Source organism: Herpailurus yagouaroundi, unplaced genomic scaffold (assembly GCF_014898765.1).
Source record: "Herpailurus yagouaroundi ecotype Mexico unplaced genomic scaffold, PumYag 100, whole genome shotgun sequence".
NCBI lineage: Eukaryota > Metazoa > Chordata > Mammalia > Carnivora > Felidae > Herpailurus > Herpailurus yagouaroundi.
The window spans coordinates 17828877-17846985 of record NW_024412391.1 but is presented as its reverse complement, the minus strand read 5'-3'; the positions used below and the strand labels follow the sequence as shown (position 1 = coordinate 17846985).

The following is an 18109-nucleotide window of genomic DNA, read 5'->3' as shown; positions in this document are numbered from 1 at the left end:
GGCGGGGGCGCGGGGTGTGCCCGGCGGGGCCGCTCCAGCTAACACTGGCCTCCCAGGCGCCCGGGGGGCCCTCGGGTCGCGCGGCCCGCCCAGCTGTCGGTGCGCCTTCGCTTAGTGGAGGGCGCCGTCCGAGCTCGCAGCCGGCTTAAGGGAGCCCCTCGCCACCACCCTGGCCCCGAGAGGTCGGCATCTCAAGGACTTCCCGCTCCCGCCAGACGTCCCCAGCCTTCCGGGCCGTACCCGAGGGTGCGCGCGTGGCTCCCGGCGCAGCGGATGCCTTCCCTCGAGGCCCCGGACCCGCCGCCGCCCGGCCCTACGGTGTCCAACGCTGCCCGGCAGGGCGGGGCCGGAGCTGGCACTCGGGGTGAGCCCGGGGCCTGCCGGCCAGTTGCGCAAGTTGTGCTCGGCGGCTATAAGAGGGGCGGGCAGGCATGGAACCCTGGAGGAATCGCGGTGCCAGCAGCTGCGAGGTAAGGCCCCCGCACGCTTCTTTTCCATTCTCCGCGGGTCTTTCTTGGCAAGCGACCCCACCCCGCCCTTCCCTGAACGCCGGGGGAAACTGAGGCGGGCGAGGGGCAGGGCAGATGCCCTGGTTTTGGCCTATGGTGGCTTTGTACCAGAGTTCTATCGGGAGAGAAGGCAGCCGGGCAGATCTGGATTCGTGAGCTGTGCCGGTGCCCATGGGGCAGGAATCTGTGCCATGGAGCCAGCCAGGGTCCCAGGAGACTGTCAGAGCAGCCAGCCCCGCTGCTGAGATGCTTGGGAAATTGCCTTGAGCACACCCCCAAAGATCAGGGTACCCTGCCCCCATCTGGAGGCGATAAAGTTGAGGGTGCTGGGGAATTCTGGTATGAGCGTTCAGTTCCTGGAGTCTAGCTTCGCTCTGCATAGAAGAATTCAGGCATCATTTTCCAGTGGGGGTCTTGATGGCCGAAGTCTGAATGCCAGTGGCTGAGGCGGAGGCCTAGAAACAGGACCACTGCGGAGTAGAGGTGGAGAGAAAACTGTCAGGAAGAACCTAAATATCTCAGAGAAATTGTTCTGAGTCTCACCACATCTGGCCTCAAAGCCAAGCAAATTGCTTTCTTCACGATGGATAAAATTGGGGTATTCTGAGGTTACAGAGCAGCGGCTCACCCGAAGTCCTATGGTATGTTTCTCATTGTTACCACCTCTCTGGTCAATACCGCAAATGCCCACTGTTGGCAGGTGAGACCTACTAGGCCTGCCTATAGTCGGCCTTCTCTCCTGGCTTGGTTTAGATTTCACTGTGGGTGTGGTTGCCTTTACATTTCAATTTCTATAGCTTCAAGATGGTGGCATTTTGGAATTGTGAATCTTTAAATACAGTTACATCCAAGACAGGTGGCCTGCTTGTCATTTGAGAATAGCAGTTTTGGAAAGGAGGAGACAGATGATTGATTTCTGCTAGAAGGGTGGTCTTGCGGGCAGAGGGCGGGTCCTTGCAGGCACCACCCCGGGAGCACGATGGCTCCCCTTTGTAGGAACTGACCTCTGTCATCTCTCTTATGTTCATTCTGTAGAGTTCCAAGGTGGGCAGCAGTCCGCTGGGACCGCTGGGAGCGAGGGTACCCAGTCTCTTTCTCACCAGGTTCTGCAGAACATAGTGCCTGCCATTCTGTGTCCTCAGGAGCAGAGAGGATGCCATGCTGATCATTTCTCTTATTTAGGTAGGGGGAAAAGGCAAGAGAAAAACAGTGGATGTTTTTAGGTTCTTCCCTCTTCAAGCGATTGAGGACATTGGGCTGAGGGGAACATTTCCATGTTGGCCAAAGGAGCGTCCTTCTCAAATTTTGTACATCTTATGCCCAAAATAACTCTTCTTGGTATTTGGGGGAAATATTCCACCACCCCCCCCCCCCCTCCGTTCCAGGAAATGTCTCCAAGCGCCAAGGACAGAGCCAGGGAGATTGCAATGAATTCCTGCCTCTCGGCCCCAGGCAGATGCCTCTCGTGTCTGAGTGGCCCATGCAGGGTGCGGAGGTGGCCACTTGGGAGAGCCCTCCTCACAGAACACAGGTCTTTGTCCCCCCGCTCCTGCCTAGGTGCCGCCCAAGGGAACAGAGAGGAGGGGCTTCAGGGGAGTAGAGTCCTTGTGTGTGTGCATCCTTGAACAGCATGCGTGTGATTTAAAGGAAAGTCGAGCCAAATTGTCCTGCAGTCGGTCACTCAGTAAGCCCTGTCCTCCCCAGCAGCAGGATTCCAGTGGCCATAGCTCTCCATTCTGGCCTGCCAGCCCAGAGCCTTGAAATTCTTCTTTGTCTGCACAGTTGTCTCAGAGAACTAGAAAGAGGTTGTGTCTGCCGAAAAACAGCACACCTGATGCCGGGGCTCATAGAATTCTTTGCACTGATTCCATGTGTGACAACGGATGTGCCTTACTTCTCAGCAAACTGCATTTTACAGTCTTTCCTGCTCAGTTTGTCAGCTGCCTGGAACTGGATCGGTGATCGATGCCCAGGCGGACATCTTACTGATGTCACTGAAGATTTCATCCCGCATCTGTGTGCACCTTGAGTTTGTTCTCTGGGGAGAAGCGCAGACACAGTGGGAGAAGCCACGGTGGGGAGAGAAAGGAGGGGCAGCAGTCTCTGAGAAGGAAGGGCTGGAGGCCCAGAACGCTTCCTAGGGATTCCTGCTGAGCAAAAGCGAATTCTACGATGTGACTTTAAGATAGGGGCAGGCGAACCACGGTAGAGGTAGTTTAACCCAGTGAGACAGGGAAGATCAGAGATGGGAGGGATTTTGTTTATTCTTTCAACAAATATTTAATGAGCACCTACTCTGTGCCCGGCCCGTGGGAGATGCTGGGAAAGTGGCATGCCCACGGCTCCTGCGCCCGGCAGACATCACAGTTGATCGAGGCACCCTCTCCCTCAGAGTCTAGATGCAGCTTCAGATTTCCCTCCACACGGTGCTCCAGGGAGCCGCTAAAAATTGATCAGACTGACACCAGAATTGAAGCCAATTCGTAATCCTTGATGGGATCAGATCTAAGGGTGGTGTGTGATGAATGGGAAGAATATAATCCCCACACCCACACCCCGGCTGCTGGTTAAGTACGTTACTGTTTCTCAGACAAGGCTCTGGATTGCAAATAAGAGAAAACCACTCATGCTAGCTCAGTGTGTCAAACAATATACGGCAACCAACATCTGAAAAACCAAACCCTTAGCAGGGCATCACTCATGGTAAGGGGGAATTTTCTTTCTTGATGCTTGTTCCTTTTGCGTGTGTGCATCTATATGTCCCTTGGATATAGAAAAATATATCCAGAGGGTTGAAATATACTCAAGTGAGTGTAGGTAGAAGAGTATCTCACACTGGAGGCTAAGGACAGGGAGGGCCCAGAACCAAGAAGGTCAGGAAACAGAAAGAAGGTCAGGAAGGAGCACAGGCACTGACTGTAACTCACCTGTCAGTGGCTGAATGAACTCTGATCTTTCTCAGCCACTGCATGCACTTGAAGGCAACTGTGGCTACCCCGGAGCTTCTGAGCCCTCAGTAGAGACAAACTGGGCTCTCTGAAACCTACTTTAAATTCCTGGGAGAGATGCTAATTGACTTAATCAGGGTTTGGAGGAGGAAGAGGTAAGGAAAGAGAGAAGAGTATTCATGGTCTCTTGCCTATCACTGGTCATGCAAACATGGACTCCAGGGCCTGTGTGTGTGTGTGTGTGTGTGTGTGTGTGTGTGTGTGTTATGAGTAGGGCAGATGCCCCACAGGTGGAATCAAGCCTGGGACATTGTAGCTCTCTAGCCCCACATGCTCTACCCTTCCTCCGTATTGAATCCTCCTGAACCCACCCTAGTTTTCCCCAACTCCACACTGTCGCCTTGGCCTGGAATGCCTTCCTTGTCCTCTTCCCCTTGGGGGAACTCCTGTCCTTAAAGTCTCAGTTCAAATACTGCCTCATCTGCAAAGCTGTCTTCACCTCCCCAGAGTCACCCCCTTCCTCTGTGCTCCCCAAAGTCTATGCTCATAACCTTTATGGGATTGGGTTAAGATGAGTTATTTAAGCTTCTGTCTGTTCCACTGGATTCTGAGTAGCTTAAATAACCAGGATCCAGTCTTCTCTGTCTCTGTTCATCCTTTGTCTTTTCCCCGTCCCCAAGTCCCTTCCAACTTGGAATTATGGAGAAAGGAAGGAAGGGGGAGTAAAAGGAAAGGATGGGAGGGAGCCCACAGGAAGAATTTCTGCTGGGAGAAGCACAGACCATCCAAAGCTTTTCCCTCATAATTAAAAGTAAATACTACATTATTTGAATTTAATTCACACCAGCACACTAGAAATTATTGAAGAAAGGGGTGTAGAAATCCCAATAGCTGGAGGAGAGAAGAAGGAAGAGAGAAATGTGTGCTGGGCTCCTGCTAACCTCTGACACTTTAAACCAGGAGATGCATGGGACTCTGGATAACTCAAGGCTAGCAGCCTCCACCAGCAAATTTTTCTGTGACTCTAAGGTCTCCCCATCGCCCCGACTGCTGTCATCAGAAGGCTATAGGCAGCCTGACCTTGGCCCAGCAAACCCTCCAGCCTGTATAAAGAGAAGCACCCCCCTATCTTGACATAACAGGCCCCACATGGTCTGCCTCATCCTCTAGGACCAGAGGGAAGGTGAAGGAGGTCACATGTGGAGGCCATCAGCTTCTTGGGGAAATGGGAGGTGAGCTTGTCTAGGAGGAGAAGGCAGAAGTGGGGGGGGGGGGGTGGCACCTGCATAGACGTAGAGCAGGGCTGGGAGGAGTCCGCTAAGGATGAATACATGTGGGGCCAGCACTCAGGACCTGGCTGAACTCGGAGAGTGGGAAATTGTGCGGGGATCGGAGGTGTGGTTATATGACCCTCTCCTGATGGCCTTGGAACTGTGTTCTGTGATGACATTCCCTTATCTAGTGCTGCTCTGGGAGGCTCCATTTTCTGGCTTCTCTCTTTTCTTCTCCGATGCACCCATGACAGGGGATGCCAGAAGAGATGACAGGGAGTGGCAGGGTCTTAATTAAAGGAGAGGGAAGGCAGCAGGAGGCAAAAACTAGTGACCAGCAGCCCCAGAGGATGAGCAGAGAAGTGCGGGGTGGGGAGCCAGCAGAGTGGAGGGGAGGCCACTGACCACGCCTCCCCCAATGGTACCCATTTCCTCCACAGGCTCTGCCTGAATAATGGTCAGAGAGAAATAAAAGAGACAGGATGTTGTATCAACATTTCAGCGGTTCATCTTTTAACTAGCAGAAAATGACAGCTCCTAAATGTTCAAAACCGTTTGGGAAACTTGTGGAGGGAAAAGGTTTTGCAGCCCAGGCAGCTGGCTGACATTCGCCTTTCTCCTCCCCATTTCTCTCACCTCAGCTCTCTCCAGCTAGGCACTCCTGGGTCTCCATCTGCGGCCCCGTCCATCTGATTGTGACTCCCAACCCGAACTGTCAGCTGGCTGGGTCCCCCTGAGGTCCCACCAGTCGCAACGAGCAAATCGGCAATGTCGCACCTCCCTCCTGCTGCCTTTGCCAATTTCCACCTCCATCCTTCACGTCATCTGGGCTGAAAGCATTAGCCTGGGGACAGTCAGAGCCCCTCACTTCTGCAAAAGAAGCCTAGCCTCCCTACGCGGCACTCGGTGCCCAAGCCCTCCCCACCTCCTGGCCCTTTGCACCTCCCGTGTGGGCTGTGAGCCCCCGTGTCCTCAGTTCATAAGTGTTCTTCAGCCTCTGAGTCCTCAGCCGGGCTGCTCCTCTCCTCCACCTTCACGAACCCAGTGAAGTTCCTCCTCACTCTTACGGCCCTTATCAAATGCCACCTCCTCCAAGATGCCTCCTTGATCTCTTAGCTGGTGACAACAGCTAACGTGTTGACCATATGCCAGGCAAAGAGCTAGCACTTTACCTACGTTACTTCATTTCGTCCGCCGAACGGCCTCAAGTGGGAATTACGATTTGTATCATCCCCATTTTACAGCTAAGAGAAATGAGTCTGAGAGAGTTTGGCAAACTCACCCACGGTCCTATACACCCACTCAAGCAGAGTTCTGCTGAACTTCACAGCGCATCCTTGTACAATGCGACTCCCTCCCCTCAGTTACCCAAGGCGTGCTATCTGTTTAAACATTCCTCCTTGCATTGTAGCTAATTATGTAAGCCAGTTGTTCAAGAGCACAGTTTTGTTCTTCACTTTTATCTCTAACAAATAATTCATGTTAATGTTTAACCACATGAAATACTGCGGTATATTCACTGGGCTTCCGGAAAGACCAGGAGTCTTCAGCCGGTCCCTCACTAGTCCTGATTCCTGACTTCCTATGGCTCCATGCATGTCTTTTTTGTCTTTGTACCTGGTCCACAGTGGACGATTAATACATGTTAACTGTCAACTGTCAGCTGTCCATTGAGTAATTATTATGTATAAGGTGCTGGGCTCAGTGAAGTTATAGTCGCCGTCTTAAATTATTCCTGCCCGGTCCAGTCCCAAACTGTGCTCTCACCAGCCACCTGCACCACCTTCTTGGACCACAGCCAGACCTCACTCAGGTATTGACACTCAGATGAACCCAGGAAGACTTGATATCCACTCTTTTCTGATGCCCACATCCAGGTGTATAAATTAACTAGCATTAAATTTGGCTGCATTTAGCAGAGACCCATAGCTGCTTAAACAAGACAGAGGTTATGTCTCTCTCACACACACAAGTCCGGGGATGGGCAGTCTGAGGCCAGTATGTCACCTTGGCCCCACAAAGTCCTCAGGGAACTGGGTTCCAGCTCCCTACTCCATCATTCATAAGGTGAGGCCCTCGTCCTCATGATCCAAGACGGCGTCAGAATGCTGGCTGCTATATCCACAATCAGGCATGGGATGGAGGAAGGGATGAGAAAAGAAGAGGCAAAGGCACATAACCCGAGAGCTGCCACAGAGTACCTCTGCTGAAATTTAATTGGCCAGACTTTTTTTTTTTTTTAATCTTTATTTTTGAGAGAGCCAGAGCCAGAGTGCAAGCAGGGGAGGAACAGAGAGGGAGGGAGACACAGAATCCAAAGCAGGCTCCAGGCTCCGAACTGTCAGCACAGAGCCCCCCTTGGGGCTCGAACTCACGAACCACGAGATCATGACCTGAGCCAAAGTCGGACGCTTAACGGACTGAGCCACCCGGGCACCCCTGATTGGCCAGACTTTAGTGGCATGGCCAAATCTAGTTGGGAGAAGCTGAGAAATGTTGTATTTATTCTGGATGGCCACATCCCCATCTAAACTTGGATATAAATTACTTGGAAAGAATGGAAGAATAGATATTGGAGACAACTAGCAGTCTCTACTAAAAGGGTTCGGTCTGTTCATGTTTGTGTACGTGCCCATGATGTGTGTTATGTGTGTGAGCACGTGTGTTGTGTACACTGGTGGCCCACGTTCTCTCCACCACTTTGATCCCAGATGGGCTTGTTATGAGTTCTCTGTGGAGCTCCTCTAAATCTGGCCTCTCAGGCAGATTGAGCCTCAGCTTCTCAATTCAAGGAACTACAATGTATTTTCTGCATCCACCGAAGCATGTTATCAGTGGTGAGAGAGGGGCTTGTAAAACTGTTTTCCCATTCAGGTGTTACAGGGTGGCCATTATGTGAGAGCGACTATGACCAGAGTTAATCTGGCAATAAATTCTCTTGGGAAGGAGGGTGTCATTAACGCAAGCATCCTAGCAAAGGGTACCGCTCAATCTTGTGCCGCAGGGGAAACGCCCCGAAATACCAGGCACCCTGTTGAGATGACCCAAGGCGAGGAAAATGCTAGATTCAGCGTTGGTTACAGGTAGTGTTGCCCCAGTGTTTTAAGCCCTGCCCAGTAATCACGCAATTCCAAGAAACTGCTGACCTTGCCTACCCCCACCCCACCCCCCACCCACCCTTCAGCACATACACACACAATATGCAGGGGCTTGACAGGTTCATCTCATTTATTCTTTTGAGCCAGTGGGTATTATTCCGTTTTACTAATGAGAATGGGATGCTGTAGGGAAGTTAAGTATTTGCCTAGAGACTCATAGCTAAAAAGGGCAGAGCTGCTGCTGAACCCTCGGGGCCTAACCACTATTCTCTCCAACTTTATTAGGATTTCGTGGAACCCTGTTGGGGGTTAGCACCACGGAACTCCCTTCCACAAACATTTGGCGCAAGTGTTTACTCAGGTAATCAGTAGGTAATAGAGGGGGTGTCAACTTCTTAAGAAAGAAAACAAGCCCCAAAACACCGGAAGGGCCCCTCCTGAATTACCTAGTATTTTTCATATTTGAAGTTGATTTGGTGGCACAGTCTCATAGCTTCATCCTAGAGCCGGGTATTTGTTTCCAAGGGCCATGGTCTCTGGAGGTGCCTGGGTTGAACATTGGGGTGGTTTGTAATTTGGGGCTCTCTTTAAAGGCTGGAGAAACCTTAGGGTGGGGGGAAGGCACCCCAGGCTTGCTGCGTTAAGCAGAACCCTGACTCTGCCGCTTACCTGTTTGACTTTGGGCAAGTTAACACATCTTCTCGACCTTTGTTTTCCCACGTCTGTGAAATTCAGATGAAAAGCATACCTTTGATCAAGAACTATAAAGAAAGAATATATAAGCAGCCACTTTTTTCTATTATATTGCCAGCATACGAATTATACTAATATTGCCACCTGTGGACAGAAAATGTACAGTCTATTTTTATCAATACCCAGATGAGGCAGAACATAAAAAGCAGAGATTAACTTTTTGGCCATCTCCAGCACCTTCATGCTAATATTTACTTACATTTGATTATCATTTCAGGCTCATGCACACATACTTAGCATGGATCACAGGCTCGCATACATTTCACTTTATTACCTTTGTCTTTCATGTCTCCTTAAAACTGCTGCTTATTCAAGGATTTGCATATTATTAATATTAGAATTCATTGTTCCATGACTTTGAAAGTGTCAAACATTCTGGACGAACATGTTAGATAGTCTCTCCTGCCTCCACCAACTGTTTTCTGGCCACTGTGCCCACCACTGTCCACTCTTACTGACAGCCGCTTGGTCTTTAATACCCAGCTCAGGTGACACCTCTTCCAGGGAGCTCCCTTTGTACTCCTGTGATATCTTGCACTTGTCCTTCTTGTACAGTTTGTCCTGCCTGTATTGGAATGGACTGCTTCCCTGTTTATCTCTCCTATTAAAGCATAAGCCACCTGAGAGTAGAGAACATCTATTATTCACCACTGTATCCTTGGTGCTCGGTGCTGTATCCGACACATTTGAAGACCTTCCACCAGTGCCGGGCGGGTTCAGGCTCCCAGCGGGAGAGAAAGGAAGTTATAAAGCCAGTGAGAAATGCCATCACAGAGATATCAGCAGGCCGCTGTGGGAGAGTAATGGAGAGGACAAGTAACGTAATCTCTAGTAATAAGGGTAGTAATAGAGTACATTTCACAACACCTTTAAAGCTCTTGCACATGCATTATCTAATTTGATCCTCATAAAAGCCTCGAGGTAGGTATATTGCAGGAGATGGAGGTGGAGGTTTTCGTGGTTATGTGATGTGCTTAAAGTCATGCAGCTATTAAACGGCTGGATCCAGACCAGACCATAAAAGCTGGTTCTTTTCCTCGCAGCATGCAATAAAGTCAAATCGTCACCACCACGTCCATTTGCTCAGGCCCTGGCTTACTGCTCTGTGATCTATCCCACACCGCATCACAGAGTTGGTCAGGTCTTGCCTCCCCAAGGAAATGCATTTCATTAATGTACTTCTAGATAATGAATTGTCTTTGACTCTGAGGAGATGATCGCTATGGCACAAAGCGAGTCTCCTTTTTATCCACATCTGAAAATATGGTTGGTCACAGGGCATATGGGTGTTTTCTGAGATCACCGGCGACTTGCTACGTGTGGTTCCTTCTGTTTGCAGGCCCGAGACGTACATCCTGGGAAGGAAAATGCTTTGTGGACCCTTGTGCCGATTCCTGTGGCTTTGGCCCTATCTGTCCTATGTTGAAGCTGTGCCAATCCGAAAAGTCCAGGATGACACCAAAACCCTCATCAAGACGATTGTCACCAGGATCAATGACATTTCACACACGGTAGGGAGAGCCTGGGAAGACAACAGGTTTGCCCATGGGGGAACCAGGACCTCAGATGTCAGCTGAAGCCTGTGCAGCCACATGTAGGGGCCATGGTGGCCTTGACTCCTCCCTACCTCACGAACAGCCACTTCCTACATGCGGGCTGTATTTGGAATTAGGACGACTAAATGTAAATCTCCACACTTTGGCTCTCTATCTGTAAAACCTTAAGCTAGTTCCTCCATGTCTCTAAGGCTTGGTTTCATCAGCTAGCTAGTACAGTCCTCACAGGGTTGTTATGAGATTAAATTAGATAAAGCAACTAGATAAACCCTCTCATAGAACCAGACCACAGTGTGCCTTCTTTAAAGGTTTTTCATTGTGGGTTTGGTAGCCCCCAGTCTTAAAAGCCTGCTTGCTTACCCAGCATGGGGCAATCTAGAGACTTCCACATCTCCTGGACACCATACGTGTCTGACAGTGGCCTCGGACAGCTCAGAACCAGAGTCTTGGGCATTTTATGGAGAGCAGCGTGTGAGTGTCCCTGCTTTCACGGTAGCTATCCGACAAGGCCACACGGGGTAGATCCAGAGTGTCCCAGCTTGGGTGGCGCAGAAAGTGAGGGCTGCAGGCCACCCCCTCCTGGTATCCAGCATTATTGGAGCAGAGGAGTGAGGCGGGGCCGGCCTTGATCCCTGAGGGGCCAGAGGCCTTGGAGGACCTGACTGGGAAGGAGGAGTCCTCTGGGAATGGAAGGGTGTGAAGATGGCTAGGGAAGGGGCACTTAGGGAGGACCTCAGTGCCTGGGGAAGAGACTTAACTAAGCGGGAATCGGGCCTCATGGCTGGTTCTACAGCAGAGGTCATTTGGAGGAGGGAACGATCTTCGAAGATCCATCTGGAAGGGGAGGGCAGGGTGATTCGGGAAGGGCAGGAAGATAGAAGTCCAGGGGATCAGCTTGGAAGCTTGGCAGTCCCCGGGGCACAAGAATCAAGGGCCTGGGCCAGGGCGGTGAGGAAGGGGAGAGGAGGCAGCCAAGAGAGCGGACCTCCACATTCATGGGAAAGGCCGAGAGCCTTGCAGAACCAACTTCTCTGAGCCCCTGCTCTCCCTTTTCCTCTCGCGCAGCAGTCTGTCTCCTCCAAACAGAGAGTCGCTGGTCTTGACTTCATTCCTGGGCTCCACCCTGTCCTGAGTTTGTCCAAGATGGACCAGACATTGGCCATCTACCAACAGATCCTCACCGGTCTGCCTTCTAGAAATGTGGTCCAAATATCTAATGACCTAGAGAACCTCCGGGACCTTCTCCACCTGCTGGCTTCCTCCAAGAACTGTCCCTTGCCCCGGGCCAGGGGCCTGGAGACCCTCGAGAGCCTGGGCGGTGCCCTGGAAGCCTCACTCTACTCCACGGAGGTGGTGGCCCTGAGCCGGCTGCAGGCTTCTCTACAGGACATGCTTTGGCGGCTGGACCTCAGCCCTGGGTGCTGAGGCCTGGAAGACCTCTCGTCCCAAAGTCGAGGAGAGAACCCATGGCTCCCAGGTGTCTTCAGCAGAGAGCCTGTGTGGGTGTCCTTTATCCAGGCCCCAGGCCATTAGTCTCTCACACCTTTGAGCCACTCTTCCAAAGGCATAAGCCTGCAAGGCACGAAACCAAAGATAGAATGCATGATTCCGTGCTCACCGGGAAGGGAGACCCACCCGGCAGTGAACCGGACCTGAGGATCTCACAAAAGCCTTCCTTCCTGTGCCACCTCCCCTCTCACCGCATGCTTCAGCGTGACCTGGGGTGATTTCAGGAGGCACCCGCTGAGCCTTTGGACCATCAAGCGAGGTTCTGTCTGAGAATTCTGAGAACACCATGACGGTTACATCCACATAGCTGCAAACTCCCAAGCAACACATTATTTATTCTGCGTTTTATCCTGGATGGATCTGAAGCAAAACAGCAGCTTTTCCAGGCTCTTTGGGGCCAGCCAGGGCTAGGGATGCTGCTTCCAGCCCCGCTGGTGGGCCTGGCTAAGGCAAACCCATTTCTCTGTGACTTGAGGGCTCTCAAGTTAGTTCTTTGGTAACTGGTTTTGTTTCTACCGTGACTGATGTGAAATTACAGTGTTTGCAATGGCATTGCCCTGAGCAGATCTCCAAGGACCAGGTTCTTCCAAAAAGAAGATGAATTTTGTCAAGTGTGATATATAGATGTGTGCACCTGGAGGTGGGGGGAACGTGTTAGTGGGAAGGGGAAGGATCAGAATGTATTTTCTGAATTACATTTGTGTGATGGGCTCTTCGGATGGGGTGGAGTCATTTTCTCATCTCTGCAGCCACTTCGTGTGGTTTTCTGGAAAATAACAAAGGAGATGACTCCTTTGGGGGGGGGGGGTGTGGGGTTTTGGCAGCCACCTATGGAGGGAGGCTGGGGACTGTCTATTGGGACAGTTGTGAGCTCTGGCCTTCTCCAATTGCGAGAGAGAGGTCTTTCTTATCAGGGAGTGAGGATCCCTCACTGGAGACCATGATCCCCAGAGCAGGGGTCCTTGGAATGGCCCTTGGAATGGTCTGGGGATGATCCTACACTGGATTTATTACATGGCAGTACCCCTACTTGGGATTTGCATGCCAAATTGTGGTTCTCATCAGACTGGCCCACCCAAAGCACGACCATGTTTCCTACCCATTTGGTGTGGATTTTTATTCCAGTGGGAAGGTCTGTGGGCTTTAGCGGGTGGTCCCAAAACTTGGGCCAGCAATGCTGAGTGCCAGGACTCCCGGGCCAGGCTGCCAGGAGCGCCTTTCCCACTAGAGGTCATGTTTGGTGGGATGAATGAACAAGGAGGCTTGGGTTTTCCACCGTTCTGCCACTGTTATGAGGCCATCACGTGACAGGTGGTGGATCTATCCAAGGAAATTCGAATCAAAGCTATCAACGTTCAGACTGAGCACCTACTTCGCGCTCAGCCCTGATTGGTGCTATGGGCTAGAGAAGCTCACCAAGTAAACGTTAAAATCCAGTCTTGCCCTCAGGGACCTTGCATTCCCGATGATAAAAACTTTACACAGCAGCGCTAAGGCTGGCCTTTCACCATGGTAACCAAGCTGCTGAAAGAGTGAGCTCCTGAGCAGGTGGGAAATGCTGGGCGGAGGGTGGCAGTCCTCAGGGGCCCACTGGCTAACCCTGCTTGCACTTGGTAGCATTTTTGCTTTTCAGGGCCCGGCAGCATTAATTACCGTGTAGCCACATCCCTTTGAAGCAGCTTGGCTGACAGTTTAAAAATGAGAAAATGCCTGAGACCGTTAACAGCTGATAGGTAGCTGGGCCAAGACTAGAGCTCAGGTCCTCTGGCTCCCCAGAGTGTCCCTGCAGCCAGGTAGTGCTCCCCGGAGGTACAAATAGGCACTGGGCAAGGGAGACCAGGAGTGATTGCTGGGAGAGAGGAGCTGGAGGCAACTTTGCAGGAGGTGAGGGATGTGAATTGCCTGGAGGGTGGAGGCTGTTTTGTTGGCGCTGAGACACCAGGGTGAAGGCACGTGCAGCCAGTTACAAAGAAAGGCAGACAAAGGACAGACGAGAGGGAAAGGGACACATGGAAGAGGCCTTCTGCGGCAAAGAAGTTTGATATCGAAAGGGTTAAGAGTTGAAAGTTCCAGAGCAGAACGATTCATGAGATGGACAGAGTAAGGCCCGTTCTGGAGAATACGACCTAGATAATCACTACCACCCAGTCAGGCTGGGATCTTTTAAGCCTTTCATTCACCAAAACCGGGCACTGTGGCTTATTCTCAGAGTATAAAAGTTCTAAAATGTAAATGATTGTCTTTTTTTTGTAACTTCAAAAATTTTTTTGGTTGTTAAAAAAAAAAAAAATCCAAATAAATTAACTTTGCCCCCTGGTCTTTGTTCTGCGTCACCCTTTGTGGAGGGGCTTTAGAAGAGCTATTGTGGGTGACAGGCCACGGCCTGGCTGGCCTCCAACCCCCACTGGGTTCAGCTCTGCCCGGGCTTGGCCACAGCCGGCCGCCAGTTATTCAGGCTAAAGGATTCCCCCAAAGCACAGAGCTGGCAAAATGAGCACATTCTGTGGGTCTGCAAATCAGCCTTGAGAAGCGCCAAATTGTTTTTAAAAAAAAAAAAGAACGACAACAACAACAACAAAGCTGTAAGCAAACAACGTGCAGCCTAACAGCAGACCCAAGCAGGTGCATCGACCCTGGGAAAGACAGGACTCCTCTTGTTCCGGGCACAGAGCACAATCGTCTCTGCGGGGCAGTTAGAACGTGACAGTTCCAACCCAGGGAGGACCGGAGGTGGGGGTGGGGGGCTGGCCCATCCAATAATCACTTCCATGGGCAATTTCAAAGTATAGTTGACAGCGGCCAGTCCTTTCCTGAGTACTCGTTTAAGTGGTGGAGGAAAGGGAGACAGAGCTGCGGAATGAGGAGAAACCACAGCCGGGGGCGGGGGAGGGGGAGGGGGGGTATCGGATAAGGCAGGAACGGCCTAAATGGGTCACTTGGCAACTCGGGAAGTGGCTGGCCTCTGTACCCGTGAAGACTCCTGTAGCTGCAAGTGACAGAAACCCAACGCAAACCAACTTAAACATAGAAGGATTTGGGGCGCACATTGCTCAGAAGCCCAGCATGGTCTCTTACAAGACTTTCCTCTGCACTCATCCCCAAGGACCTAGAAAGGTACCAATGCCATGACCTCTCCAGTCCCTGCCTGCCTGAGGTGGGTAGCAGGGGCTTGGGGACAATGGGTTTGCCCCTTGGTGGCCATCTGGGACTGTCTGAGATGTCTTGTTTCTGAGTGGGCACGAGTCTTAGTAGCTCCCCGAAGTGGTCTGGAAGGCAGCCCGCAGTAACAGGGGTCTCGGAGCAGAGGCCTGGAAATGTCATTCCCTTCTCGGTGAGGTGGCTCCCAGGGTCAGAGTGGAAGGGTATGTTCTTCAAGTATCCTTCCAGAACTTTTCCCATCCTTGGGCATTCTCTTGCTCTCCCCCCGAGGCTGAGCTCACATCTCCCAAACAGCTGGCAGCGTCTGACCATGTCCAACTTCCAAAGGCAGGTCTTTTGCAGAGTCTGGTGAGAAAGAAGTCAGGTCAACCCAGCAGGACCTTTCAGAAGAACCCCATCTCAGATTCGTGCACAGCAACATACAACCAAAAACATGACGCCCCGTTTCCCCTCAAAGAATTTAGAGTCGTTCATTCCAGGCTTTTACCATCAAGATCTGAGTCTAGTGCTGTCTGACTACCCAGAGTCACTGATTAGTTCACCGGTACATTGTCACCCTCAGCTCTTTGGGGTCCTTCCCCAGGAATGCACTGTCTCAGACCTGAGATGGTAGCGTGAGTCAAGGATGGAAAGAAGGTGATGGAGCCTCCATGCCCAGCCCTCATCTCAACCCCAGCTCCCAGCACAGAGGGTGCCTAACCCCTAGGCCAGTTACTTAATCCCTCTTAGCCTCAGTTTGTCATCTGTACAATGGGAATGTAATATAGCACCTTCATCAGAGGTCTTTAGAAGATAGGACGATAAAATATTTGGGAAGCTATTAGCCCCATGGGTGAGGTACAAAAAGCAGTCAAAAAATCATGTTGTTGTTATCAGTACTAATGAGTCAAGGAAGCAAAAGGAGTGAGAATTGCTTTCACGGATAGCCCTCCTTGAGATAGTCACAGCTTTGGTAGGGACGCCCGGGCACAGGGCTCCCCTGTGGCTCCTTAGGAAGCCCTCTCAGCCCCCACGGGGCAGCCAGAAGGTGAGGGGGAGAGGGAAGGTCCCAGTGGAGCAAATCTCAACCAGTGAGGAATGGGGGTCTGTGGATAAATCCCCCAGCCTCCCACCCTCCGGAGGGGCAATTTTAAGGGGCAATCTGTAGGACTGGAGCCTGGGTGCACACACCAGTCACATCCAAGGGGCATTCCTGATTGGCTTTTCCCCTTGCCTGGCCCCACTGTCCCTGTTCCTCGCTCCTGCTTCCTAGCGTCGCCTCCTAAATACGCCTCCTGCACCAGAACCCTTGTCTCCAGCGCTGCTTGTGGAGCAACACAGATCAGGCAACTACAGAGCAAATGGAGATAGATTTGGATGCTGGGAGAACTGTGAAGCCAGACTCCAGAGAGGTGTAGGAACCACACGCCAGAACTCAGAGAACCGTCCCTAGGAGTCCAAGGGAGAAAAGGAGAGAGGGTTCCTGAGGAGAAAGGAAATCCACTTGGGGAAAGTTTGACATGGGAAAGAAAGCGAGGACAGGAAAAGGAATCTACTAAATGGAAGAATTACAAGATTAATCAGGAAGGGAAGGGAAGGGGGAGGGGGGAAGAGGGGAGCAGAGGAAGGAAGGAAGAAAGGAAGGAAGGAAGGAAGGAAATGTAAAGAGAAGAAATAAATATAAAGTTAACATTGCCAGGGTCACCTGGGTGGCTCAGTCGGTTGAGCGTCCGACTTCGGTTCAGGTCATGATCTCACAGTTCATGAGTTCAAGCCCCGGGTCAAGCTCTGCGCTGACAGCTCAAAGCCTGGAGCCTGCTTCGGATTCTGTGTCTCCCTCTCTTTGTCTCTCTGCCCTTCCCCCACTCACACTCTGTCTCTCTCTCAAAAATAAACATTAAAAAGCAAACAAAAAACATTGCCTGTCTTAGTGCATGTGGGCCTACTAGAACCGAATACCTGAGGCTGGGTGGCTTGTAAACAACAGAAATTTACTTCTCACAGTTCTGGAGGCTGGAGCTTCAAGATCAAGGTGCCAGCAGCTTCCATGTCTGGTGAGCACCTGCTTCCTGGTTCGCAGACCACATCTGTGACTGTGTCCTCACCTGGTGGAAGGGGCAAGGGAGCTCTCCGAGGTCTCTCCTATAGGGCACTAATCTCCTTCATGAGGGGTCCACCCTCACCCTAAGCACTTTCCAAAGGCCCGCCTCCTAACACCTAACCTTGGAGGTTAGGATTTAACATGAATTCTGGGGTGACACAAACATTCAATCTATGGCATTGCTTTACGATCGCTGATTGGGGGAAAGATTAGGTCAAATCAAGGTAGTCTCAACCACTGACTATTTCTTGCATAAAATGTCTTCTTTCAATAAAGGGACCTAATATTAGCATTTCTTCCTTCTACTGAGTTCCCATAGCCCCTGGTCACTCAGCACAGCTCACGGGGAATCCTTTCTGTTGAGGTCTCACCCCTACACCCTTCCCTGCCCCTGACTGTAAGCCTGTGCAGACAGAGTTGCCTCGCCCCAGGCCTGGCTGTTGTGTGTGGCTCAGTACAGGCCCCCTGCTCTTACTTGGTGACCAAAGGAACTGAGACTCCTATAGTAACAAGCCTGTTATATCAGGTCAGCAAATTCTATAAAAAGCCTGAAAACAGCCCTACCACGAAAGGGTAAACTTCTTAAAATTCTGCTTACTCTTGGGGTGCCTGGGTGGCTCAGTTAGTTAAGCATCTGACTTTGGCTCAGGTCATGATCTCATGGCTCATGAGTTCGAGCCCCATGTCAGGCTCTGTGCTGACAGCTCAGAGCCTGGAGCCTGCTTCCGATTCTGTGTCTCCCTCTCTCTCTGCCTCTTCCCCGCTTGTTCTCTGTCTCTCTCTCTCTCAAAAATAAATAAAGACATTAAAAAAATAAAAATAAATTCTGCTCACTCCTAACTTGCTCAACAAACTTCTTCCTTTTTAGTTCGAAGATACCATGCGTAAAAGACAACGTGAGACAATGATGGAAATCTGAGCAGGAATTCTATTTTAGATGATGAAGGGAATTATTATTAATTTTATTAGCTGTGGTGATGGCATGGTGGTTCATTATTTTTCAATGTTTCCTTACTCATTAGAAATTCAAACAGAGGGGTGCCTGGGTGGCTCAGCCGGTTGAGCGTCTGATTTTGGCTCAGGTCATGATCTCATGGCTCATGAGTTCAAGCCCTGTGTCAGGCTCTGTGCTGACAGCTAAGAGCCTGGAGCCCTGCTTCAGATTCTGCATCTCCCTCTCTCTGTCCCTCCCCTGCTCATTCTCTCTCTTTCTCTCTCTCTCTCTC

The 18109-nt window shown here is 51.1% G+C and overlaps 1 protein-coding gene and 1 long non-coding RNA gene across 6 annotated transcripts; one reads left to right on the top strand and one right to left on the bottom strand.

The window, feature by feature from the left end:
• The first annotated feature begins 299 nt into the window (after positions 1-299).
• Positions 300-13940, top strand: LEP (leptin). 5 transcript variants are annotated; one of them, XM_040472053.1, is made up of 3 exons: positions 300-470; positions 9919-10090; positions 11204-11839. In XM_040472053.1, the coding sequence occupies exons 2-3, from the start codon at positions 9947-9949 to the stop codon at positions 11558-11560; spliced, it is 501 nt and encodes a 166-aa protein (XP_040327987.1). In that variant the 5' UTR covers positions 300-470; positions 9919-9946; the 3' UTR covers positions 11561-11839. The 5 variants fall into 5 exon arrangements, with proteins under 5 accessions (XP_040327987.1, XP_040327986.1, XP_040327990.1 ...); XM_040472052.1 differs by having other exon boundaries at positions 355-470; positions 11201-13940; XM_040472056.1 differs by lacking the exon at positions 300-470 and adding an exon at positions 534-1150 and having other exon boundaries at positions 11201-13940.
• Positions 13941-14166: 226 nt separating this feature from the next.
• On the bottom strand, positions 14167-17522 carry LOC121028381 (uncharacterized). Its single transcript, XR_005789201.1, has 2 exons — positions 16778-17522; positions 14167-15148 (listed from the first exon to the last, which is right to left on the bottom strand). It is a non-coding gene; the product is annotated as an uncharacterized LOC121028381 (long non-coding RNA).
• Between the last annotated feature and the right edge of the window lie 587 nt (positions 17523-18109).

Bases quoted from the DNA above. Each gene is read 5' to 3' on its own strand.
- LEP (XM_040472052.1), top strand. From the start codon at position 9,947: ATGCTTTGTGGACCCTTGTGCCGATTCCTGTGGCTTTGGCCCTATCTG. The intron at 10,091-11,200 runs GTAGGGAGAGCC...CCTCTCGCGCAG, and splicing joins TCAATGACATTTCACACACG to CAGTCTGTCTCCTCCAAACA.